We start from the raw sequence: 11,789 nt of genomic DNA, 5'->3' as shown, positions 1-11,789 counted from the left end.
GAATGACTACTCGCTATTACAACAAAGCAGTGACATCATGCACTGCTCAGAAACACAGAATGGATTTAGGTTTAAACTGATGATAGTGATAAAGTAGTTGTAGAATTATCTCGACTGAAACAAGAAGAAGAAAGATGAACAATTTGGTGGGTTGGTCACTTTCTGGTTTGGTATAGAAACAAATGAAAGTGAGTGGAAATCATTTTTAAAGTAAAACTTTCTGTCATTGTTGATTTATTAGTGTACATATTTGTATTATGCCTATTGAGTGAGTACCTTGGCAACCCATAAATATAGAGTCTACTGACTCTATGATAAATTGTTAAGAATTTTGGATGTTTTAGGTAATGACAGTATGAATATAACTGTAGGCTTTGAATAATATTTTTGTATTGGACTAGATTAATTGTTAATGTCATTATTTTTCTTTACCATTATTGTGAAAAAGAAACACCTCAACTTTTTGGATGATTTTCTCTGCATTATTGTCTTGAAGGTGCTCTTATAAATGTGATGCAACAAGTTTTTACACTAATTAAATGTGGACATAAGTTACCGTAACTGTTCATTTCAAATATCTATAAGTTAATTTGAATTTATCACAGCAGACAGAGGGTATGCCTGAACTGAAAGCATGTGATGTCAAAAACATGCTTGAACAAGAACGTACAGAGCCTGACCTCATTCTTGAAGGATCACATTTAGGGCGTGGCTTGGAATATCATGATGAGAAGGAGCGTAGGCACTTTGAAATAACAACGAATTGTGTCAAAGTATGGCACATCCTTGAGTACAAACACAGTCCAATGCCTTTAGGAAGTTATGGACAATTTCATAGTGGAGACACTTATGTAGTAAGATGGCAATATACAGTGAAAAATACAGGTAGGTGTTTGTTAGGATAAGCAAGTGAGGGTAGACTCATATAATATGTTGTGAAAATCCACAATGCATTAGTAAGTGAAGTTCAAACAGGCTTAATGTGAGTTAAGCCTCTTCTATGTTTGGTAATGTGTAGCAATATTCAAAATATAACATATTTTCATAAGTGAACAATGAAATATAGTTTAGTGTGTTTTATAGAAAAACAGTGAAAATTATTGTAGCTGCTCTTTTAAATTCTCCAGTTAATTTAACATTAATTGATTTAAAATACATTGAACAAGTTTCGTTTTTATCTCTTTCAGTATGTTTAATGTTGTTCATTGATGAATTCAATAAATACTGTTAACTGTGGATGATTTTTATCCAGAATATTTTAATGATAAATAAGTTTAAATTCCTTGTGGATCATTTAAAGAAATACATTTAGAGAAGAGATCTTATGGCTTGTAAATACTATGTCATATGGTATCAGCAGTTGAATGAGATCTGCTGACATGGATAGAGTTAATTGATTTGTATCAAATAAGATTAAATTCTATTGAGCTAAAAGTTTTAAGGTCATATATTTAGTCTTTTCAAGGACGTAATTTGAATGTGATTTTAAACAATGCATTTCTCTTGTGCTGAAGAGGCATAATATAAAGTCATGTTCTAATACTTGAGAAAGCAAACTAAAACGTGAACTGGCAAAAATTCAAAAATAGCATGTTTCATGTAACATCTCATCCAGTGTGTCTTCTTAGCAAACTCTGTTTTACTTGTACACAGAATTTGCTAATTGACATCCTGTTGTTATTGAACTTGTTCAATACCATTTTCCAATAACACAAAATATAATTCCTTTTCAAGATCCTTGTTCATATCATTGTCAGTTGGGTTTCAGAAGCTGTTGAAATTAATGAAAAATAAGGCATATAATGCAAAAGCTTACATATTCCATCCCCAGCAAACATTTGGTTGAAAAACTCATGAACAGCACCTAATTACCAATTGAATTCTTTCAACTACGGAAAATTTAGATTAAAAATAAATATTCTTGTCCAATTGAAAAACATGCTCTCTCTGAGCTGCAATTTACAATAATTTTGACCAACCTTGCAACTGCATGTATCCATGAAACTATACATACTATAACTGTATTTTGAATAAGTGTATCTTAACAAAATTTGGCAAGCTTTTAGTACACATTACAGGTCTTTTGTACACAAGTAATTAGGTTTTTTACTTAAGTATTTTTACTAAAGATTTGTCTATGAACTTATGGAGTCAGAGTTTGAGTCAAACTCTGACTAGTTGGGATACAAGGTACTTTTCATGTTAGAATAAGATATACTTTTTTCACCTTACAGTTTTGAAATTTCATTTACTCAACCTCTTCATCCTTCTGAATGGATGTTAAAAGGTTATATTTTATCTGTTATTTTCTGTACCTTAACACTATACAGGCTTGGTCCATTTCGCCAACTTTGTAACCACCACTAAAAAATACAAAATGAATCTAAGTTACCTTTTTTCTTTCTAGAATGACTGCAGATTGTAAGAGAAAATTTGTTTTTTATCCTGAACAGCTTCAGGCTTATAACAGTTTACTTCTATTTTATTTAATGTTAATATTTTATTGCTCTTTGAACTGTGTGTCTGACTACTAAACCTGTGTAACAAGGTAGAAATCACCTAACAAATACATAGCTCAAGTTATGGTATTGAATTACATAATGCACATGCTACTCATATGCATAACTCATGGAGAATTATTTTCAATTTATGTTTTCTTATATGACCTAAAAAGTTTCTAATTTTAGTTACTTTTATAACAATAAATAAAAAAACAAAAAATTTAGTACTTATATGTGGGTTTTATACTTTTTGCTTTTGAAGACTCAAAGTGTCAATAACAGTTAATCCTAGTTTTTGCTATGGTTGTTGTTAGTACTTTACGGAATTTTTAGTTATTTCAAATATTCAGTTTAGAGCACAAAATAATAACATGTGAAAAGCATACAATTTCCCGTAACTATTATAATTTAACTGGCTTTTTAACTAAGCCATGAGTACATTAAAATAATTCTCTTAGCTAGTATAGCTGAACTCAGTGATAGCAACTCTGAATAATTGTATAATTCAAAAGCTAGCATTATACAGAAATCACTAAATTAAAGTTTCTTTCTGTTGGTTATAAATAATTAATAGCAAAAGTCAAAGAGAATTATTGGCAGACAATACATGATAGGAAGACGTGGCATATAGGTTGGACTTTCTGATTTATGTCTAAGTAAAACAAGATGATTGGAGGCTATGAAGTCAGGTTATGTCGTAGTAATGTCTATAATATGAATTTGTAGTTTTGTGTTAAAATTAAGAAGCTCCAGTAGGAGTGGAAATATTATCTAAATTGTGCAATTCAGGGAGAGACATGATATAGAAAAGTGAAGACTGAAAATTGGAATATTTCTTTTTGAATGTAACTATGTAAAAAAAAGTCATGACACGCACACACACTTTCACCACCCCTATCCAGAGGAGTAAGGTTAAGTAAATTTTTTATCCTTCTGAAAATGTAGGATTAATGATAGAGGAGCATTCCTAATTCTTCTCATATTATGTTTTAAACATCTGCAAACAAGATAAATGGAGACATTTTGTCACATGCTGAAGTTAACTATTTTAGAAGTCTTGACAACAGTTCCTGAATATAAGGTAGCCAAAAAAAGAATTATTAACTTGCATGTCTTCAGGTGTATCAAATACAACTGGAAGTACTAACTGTAATCATAAATGAATATATGATGAACAAAACATGCCCAGATATCTCCTTCAAATGTGACTAATTTCATATTTATCATAAATTTCTTTACTAATAAGTAGCAAATTTTTGTTTGCAACTAATAATCTTTGGTATTGCTGCTCTGCTGAAACCAAAACCAGTCATATCTTATTACAGCCTTTGGAACTGGTTGGCTACATAGCTAGCTTTGCCAGTCACCAGTAGGCTGTCTTTTGTCTTTAAATGAGGATCAGATTTGTGCCAATTTTAAAATTACTTGGTCAGCTTTAGGGTAAGGTATAGGTAGTTTTGATACTCGTATAAGTCGTACTGTGAGTGGTTGGAGTAACACACCTTTCTGATAGTATATCTAAACCCAGCAAGAACAGAGTATAAGAAATGGGTTTTGCAGCATTTTATTCAGTTTTGTTTTAACTTTTTTTGTGTGAGATCATTTTTGCCTTACTTATATTGCACTTTTCCATCAAATATATAAAAATTAATTAAAAAATAGAAATTTATGAGCCTTTTTTTTTATTCAGGGTAGATTACTTTTATAATTCTGTAGACTGTTTGTCCGCTTTCAGGTTCTGAGTTTACCCAGTATTGTTAGATGGAGGTCTATCATTTGGCAAGAATGAAAAGCAAATTATTTCTTGATGTACATAGTTTTTCAAAGTGGCCTTTATTTTAATATGTACATTATATGTTCTAACTACAATACTATTATATCCTAGTTATAATCCTTTCATATTTTAAGATAGTGGAAAGAAATTCCACAAATGGATTTATCATAAAAGGATGGACTGCATGTTTGGTTTAATATTTTTGGTTCACTTTCAAAAGATTTATGCAACAAGTAGTGTTTTAACTCTGTGGGTCTTATAGAACAGAATTAAATAAAAACATTTCACCAGTTTTATTAACAAGTACAGTAAAAGAAAAATGTGAAAACATGTATAATTTCCAGCACTTTAAAAGCTGTTTGTTTTACTTAGGACGGGATCTGTCTGGACAAGCATCTAAACATTCATCAGTGGGCAGGAAACGATGTGCTTATTTCTTTTGGCAGGGTCTCAACTCCACTGTTACAGAAAAGGGAGCTTGTGCTCTGATGACTGTTGAATTAGATGAAGAACGAGGACCACATGTAAGTTTCAGTGCATTCTTTTCAAGGTTTTTAAAACTCATTTATTCTTTTTAGTTACATATTCATGAAGAATATTTTCCCACAATATGGTAGTAATATTGCTTATAACCTCTTTAGTCCTTAATATTACAATATTAGAAAGACTTGTATTTTTTCTTTGCAAAAATAGTTCAAGTTACCTCATATAAATAGTGAGAAAAGTGTTAAAAAAATCTCAAAATAGTCATTCCTTTAAACTTGACACTGAAATCAATAAGCATTCATTTTTTTAGTTTATTTGATAAAAGAAAAATATCTAAATTTAACACTTATTGAATAGATTATTTCATTGGATATGTAAGTTTTATTATTTTTTACATATCCCTAAAAAAGATATTTTATAAATTTGTGAAGAAAAAACAAAAAACATTTAAATGTTTGAAAGCATATAGTTGTTACACATAGTTGGTATGAAACTTTGTTGGTTACTTTGAAGAATACAAAGAAGTTAAACATTTTTCAGAATGATTCTCTGTTTACACTTCATCCTAAATTTATATTTAGGTTCGAGTCGTAGAAGGTCAAGAACCACCATGTTTTCTCAATATATTTAATGGTGAAATGATTGTGTACAAGGGTAAACGTGATGAAGATGACCCCGATACCAAAAGTGAGTTTATTCTTTTTATCATTACACAACAGTTGTAGAAAGAAAAAGTTATGGATAAAGAAGCACTTACAAGTATTAGGAAATTATTCAAAAGGAAGTGGGTCAATAATGCCATACAATTAAGTATATTACAGTCTCAAAAAATAAATGGAATTAATAAAATTTATTATTTACATATTAAAATCTACATAAAAAAACAATTTAATTTTGAAAGGATTTATTTATTTATTTGATTTCAGCAATGCAGATGTGTGATGTGTAGGTAGTATACATGGTCACACAAGTTTTTTCATCCATTTTCCATTGCAACTAGGACATATAATTTAGTCAGTTGGAAATTTGTATGTATTGAATCTGTATTCCATTCTTATACATGATATTATTTCTAAGATTCATAATTTCTGAAAATAATGTTTTTCATTCTGAAACCTCAAGTTGATCTTCACTTCTAGATCTTTTATTAACTAATTAAGTTTATTGTGTTTATTTATTAATGTTCATTTTAATATTTGTAAAAAGAAGAAGAACTGCCAAGTTTTCTTATCTGGTAATTTTGAAGTTAACTGGATGAAAATTTTTTCAGAAGATATATTTTAGCTTCCATTGATTAAATGGAAACTGTTTGGAATTTTAATTCTGTAAATATTGTAATAGAATTCTATATAGATTATATAGTAACTGTATTCCTTCTTGTTTTTTTCATCTGTATTCATATACCAGGTTTATGGAGAATGTTCATGACTCGTGGAGCATTTCCTTCTGAAGCTGTATTAATGGAAATTTCTCGTGGTGTGCAAAGCCTACGAAGTCGGTCATCGTTTGTTTTAGTTAACACTTCAAAAGGAATTATATTTGTTTGGCATGGGGCTAAGTCCCCCAGAGATGTACAGAAGACTGTCATGTCTGCTGCAAAGAAGTTGAAAGACAGGCAAGTTCCTGTTAATAATTTAGAACTCTGGTACATTTCAGCTGATAATATGTTCACTTTATGTTGAATTCTAAAAATTTAAAGAAGTAAAGTTTCATCCACTCTGTACCTGCTATATCAAATGCTGATGACACCTTTTGCCCAATACCAGGGCTAATTAGGCTTCCAGGGATACAACAGACACATTAGTGGCTGAGACACTGTTTCTATTGTCAGATTGCATGAATGACAACTGTTATGGTGTGAACTACATTAAGTTGGTGAAGTTAATTTGACTGTTTTGAAATATTACCTTTTGATTTATCTTAATATTGTTTTTCTAGGCTAGTGAATAGTAAGGTTAACATCTCTTATACCTTACAGGCTATTGTTTATTTTGATAGTATTAATATTCTGGGTTCTTGATGTGCAGTAAATCTGAGAATACACTTAAAATACCGATATTACATATTATAATTACATTTATTTCTTAAATCTAGCCAATTCATGAAAAACATACTTTGTAATCATTATACATATGTGAAAAGTCATTAACTTGTATTAGGGATGAGATTTAAGGAAATTAATGTACTGCATTTTGTCATTTCTGTTCACGTCATTTTCATATTCTTATACTTTTTCTTTTGTGAACTGTAGGCAGCCAAAAGAGATGATGTTTGATTCTGGAATAAGTATTGAAATCAAAGAAATACGTGAAGGATCAGAGTCAAGGGACTTCTGGGAAGGATTAGGTGGGAAGAATCGACACATGTACATGTCACTTTTAAAAAGTAGGTCTTTAATCTTTTCTCACTCTATAAATTACACAATATGGAGAAACATGCAGTTAAAAGCTCAGTTCCTATGATTACTTGTATATAAGGATAAATGTTCTATGCACATGTATAGTATATGTTATGGTCTTGGCCTTGTAGTTTATATTCTTAAAAATTTGTTACTCTTATCTTATTATTCCCTCCCCCTCTTAATTTAAAATATTGCAGTATGATTAAAGAAAGATTATTTATGTAATTCTTTTAACTTAGTGCTGATTCTTAACAACGTACAGTATATCTTAACTTTTACTTGACAAAAGTCTTTTTGTGTGTCTGTTTGCTTATAGCTGGAAACTGCTGCACCAATTGTCACTAAACCAGGCACATAATCTTAGAGCCCCCTCAAGAGTAGCATAGGGTAGGATTTGGATCTGACCCATATGTCTTACCCATGCATGCAATCTGTACATAGAATAGTAATATAATAATAAAAAAAAGAGGCATTACCTCAAGATTAACTGTTTATTACAATAGTGGTAACACTTTTACAACCTTAATGTTTTCCTCAGCCAACAGTCAACCTCCTATTAGAGAAGTAACGTTGACTATAATTCTGAGTTTATGAAGTCTGTCTTCATGAAATGTGGCAAGCTTTTATGCAACAGTACAAGTCCATTGTACACAAGATATCAGATGTGTTACAAAAGTATTTGTACTCAAGATGCGTCTAAACTGACAACATCAGTCTGATTCAAACTCTGACAAGTCAGTGTAAGGCAATGTCTGTGTAAAGAATAATAATACTTTTGTTCTTCAACCTGCTAACTATATATATCTAAAGTTTTCTTCAATATCCCTGTATATATATTTTAGATGGTATTTTATCTACTCTAACACAAGTGTTTGCAAAATTAGCAATTTAGGGTTACATTAAATGTTGATAATTCTTACATCAAATGCATAATATCATGCTGAATTACACATGTACAAGATCAGGGCATGCACATAGACTAAAAGGAAGCAAAATATTCAACTACAAATAAATATTTTTATAAATAACTTGATAACAGTGAACATTAATCTAAAGAGTATATATAAATAAATATATAGAAAATAACAGGAGGAATTCTTATTACATGAAAGAGATATATTAATAAAAGTGGTTATATCTTCTTAAACTGACTTTTATATTTCAACGTGTTGTAAATTCAATGGTAATTTTTAAGTTTTTGATAAAATATTGTTCATAAATTAATCTTTTTCATTACATCTACATTCCCAAAATGGTAAACAAAAAAAAGTATTTAATTGCTGTGTAACTGAAATGATGATCAATACTAGTATAGAAAAAACATCAAAAGTCTTAAGTAGTTTCATGGCCAATTTTCTCCCAAAGTTTATTTAAAAAATAGCCATACCATCTTTTAGATAATTTTAACTTCTTGAACATAAGATTGTAAAAAAAAAAGTAAGTTATGAATCTCAGAGTAAGATTAAATCTTCCCAAATCAAATGTTAAAAATCATACTAACAGCCCCAATGAGTGTTCTAAGCATGTTTAAAAATATGTATATTTTACACCCAGTCTCGGTATTTGGTCATTTCATGATCTGAGCATGTCAAAATTATCAAAGACCAAAATGAAGTGTTATTCCAGTGTTTGTCCTTGGAGATACTGGAGTTCTTGAACTGTAATTTCTTTAAATCATTTTACACAAATACCTAAGCAGCTTTCTCATTTTTCTGTTTTGTTCTTTGCTCATTTGATACTTTAAATTATGCAGCTTTAGCAAAATAATTTGGACAAATGCTGAAATGACATTTCATTTCAGTCTTTGATAATTTTGATATGCTCAAATTGCAAAATAGTGATTTATTTTGGTCAACAACCAAATCCTGAGGTTGAGCTTAACATTTAAAATGTAATTACCTTAAACGCACACCTCAGATGTTTTTATGAACATTTACATCATAAATTCCTTTACAGTTTGTATCAGATGCTATTCTACTCATTCAAAGCAATTGTTTTTATTTTCATTAAGAAAATCTATAGACAACTTAAAGATGCTACAATGGAAATTACAATAACCAGAATCTATTAGATGTTATAGATTTTCTTGAATTAAAAATGTATTCTTTAGTAAATGGCAGAGTAATGGAGGATTATATTTATTATAACTGGTATCATTATTTTGATAATTGCTTTATAGTGAAAATTAAAAAGATCTACACTTGTTCAAGGATATCTTGAATGCTGTTAATGATAATACTACTTTTACTTATGAAAAGGAACAATTATGTTTTTTATAATGTTCTCATTATAAAACATGCATATTCCACTTAACGTGGTTAAAAGAATTATAATAATTGTAAGTAATTATAATAAAAAGAGAGGTGAGACTATGAATTAAAGATATTTTTATCTTGTAAAATTATGCAGAAAAAATTATAGGTGATGCATTTTTATATACAAAACAAATTAAACCAAAGATTAATAAGAACAAACTTACTTTAACTTTTATTTCAACTTATTATTTGAATTCTGTGCCAGAAATTAATAAATTTAAAAATTTTATAGTGAGTTGTTTTAAAAAAAATGAATTTAAAAAATTCTAAGTGATTTACTTTGTGTGTGCATGTGTTTGGTCTTGTGTACTGCATTAAGTCTACATCTTGGGTTTTTTAAGTAATTTCTTTTCTATTCCACCACTGATTATTAGTGCTTTTACACAAGGAAAAAGTTTTAACCGATTATTTTGCCAACCTTATAAGTTTGATAACTGTACCAATGATAATAATAAGTATTATTTAAAAACAGTAATTATAACTTGTAGTAATAAAGATTTCAGTTATGTACTTTAGATTATTAAAAAAAAGGCTAAAGAAATAGCCAAAAGACAAGGAAATGTGATTTTTATGGCTCAACTTGATTTTACAAACTTTTTGTGTGTTAAGATATTCAATTTGTAAAAAAAAACTTTTATACTAGACAAACTGAAAATCATAGATTAAGATTAAACATGTTAAAAATCACACTAACAGTCCCTTTGAGTCTTCTTGGTATTTTTACAAATGTGTGCATAAAAAATATGAACTTTACATGAACTTTTTTTCTTTTGTTTCCCTTTTTTTTTCCCATCCCAAAGCATATGTTTATATTTGCCAAAAAACTATCATCCATTGAGAATATAATTATTCATATTTTGTTAGAACAACCTCTCAACCTCACAGCAGGTGATTTAACAACTATTAATGAAACTCAGTTTTTAAAGTAGCTGCAGACAAAGTTTAAATATCATTGGATAGAGCAGATTATAACTATTTACATAAATAGTCATTGTTTGAGAATTAATTCATGATTTTTTGTAAAATGACAAGTCTTAATTAGTACAGAAAACAACAACTGAATGTAGTAGGAAGATGAGAAGACTTAGGATGAAAACAAAGATCCAGAATTTGTTTACTAAGTTTCTTTAGATGTTTTTGTCATTTCATTTCTGAAAATATTTTTGTGTTTTTTTAGGTTTAGAGAGTATGATAGACACTGACAAAACATTCCAGTGAATCAAATCTGTATTTATTGAATATTATTTAAGTTTATTCTATTCAAATAATGCATATAAACAAAAGAGCTTATAATTGATTGAAAAGAAAGTATATTTATTAGATATAAATTGATAATGACCTAGAATATTGTTAGCAATTTTGAAAGGTCAGGTTCTGGGTCACAGATCATTCAGCTTATAGCTGGAAGTAGAGATTACTGCTCTCAACAAAATAAAGTATCAAAATAAGTATGTTAATGTATAACAATTGGGTTAAAAATTACTAGATGTGTAAAATGGAACTTTCAGATGAACATTAATAATTTGAAATTGTAAAATAAAAGGAAGTATTTTCAAAACTGTGTCTTACAATAAAACTCTGAAAATATCACAACTTAAAGAATTATATAAATTTTCAAAATGAAACTTAGATAATATTACCTATGTTTGTTGCAAGTTTCATGCAATTTGGGTAAGTACTTCCAGGAGTGAAAAGGAAAAAATCAGTGGATATCAGTGACCCCTCCACTCCAGTTCAGACTCCAAAGAAGGTTGAAGTTCTTATTGGCTTTAATGTTGTGAAAGAGCTACCACAATTGAAGTAAACACTTAACTTTTATTGTATTATCATATTATGTACTTACTGAAGTGAACTTTATAAAGTGTCCATCTGTGAGACAGTGGTAAGTCTATGGACTTGCAATACTAAAATCCAAAGTTTGATTCTCGATGGTAGACACAGCAGATAGCCCAATGTGATTTTGCTCTAAAGAAAAAACAAACAAACAGACTTTAAAGCAAATTTTAAATATATATATATAAAATAATGACCACTGTATGGTTTTCTGGTACTATGTTCCTTTGAGGGATTAAAGGTCAATGACATATATATATATACACCTAGGAAAAAAGTTAAGCACCCCCAAATCTTTTTCAGGATTGCTTATTGAAAATAAGGTTTAATTTTCATGATGTTGAGCAATGTTCATAATTTCAAACATAATTAAAAGGATGTGAGCGTTCAAGTGTGACTATTTAAATCAGGCGTCGTTTTTTTCCCCACGTGCAACTTGCTTCCTTCTTCACGTCCAATATGCACTATTTTCTCATGCA

General features: G+C 29.3%; 1 protein-coding gene across 4 annotated transcripts in view; it reads left to right on the top strand.

The window, feature by feature from the left end:
- The window catches only part of LOC106461270 (supervillin-like), a 150,000-nt gene that overhangs the window by 129,760 nt on the left and 8,451 nt on the right, over positions 1 to 11,789 (top strand). For 3 of the 4 annotated variants that reach the window (XM_022388138.1, XM_022388136.1, XM_022388135.1), the window contains exons 25-29: positions 606 to 885; positions 4,648 to 4,799; positions 5,343 to 5,448; positions 6,169 to 6,376; positions 7,013 to 7,146. In XM_022388138.1, the coding sequence (XP_022243846.1) occupies positions 606 to 885; positions 4,648 to 4,799; positions 5,343 to 5,448; positions 6,169 to 6,376; positions 7,013 to 7,146 (880 nt within the window). The remainder of the gene's footprint in view (positions 1 to 605; positions 886 to 4,647; positions 4,800 to 5,342; positions 5,449 to 6,168; positions 6,377 to 7,012; positions 7,147 to 11,789) is intronic. The other variant, XM_022388137.1, reaches the window with a different exon arrangement.

Source organism: Limulus polyphemus, unplaced genomic scaffold (genome assembly GCF_000517525.1).
Source record: "Limulus polyphemus unplaced genomic scaffold, Limulus_polyphemus-2.1.2 Scaffold925, whole genome shotgun sequence".
NCBI classification, from domain to species: Eukaryota; Metazoa; Arthropoda; class Merostomata; order Xiphosura; family Limulidae; genus Limulus; species Limulus polyphemus.
This window is presented reverse-complemented; position numbering and strand designations above follow the sequence as displayed.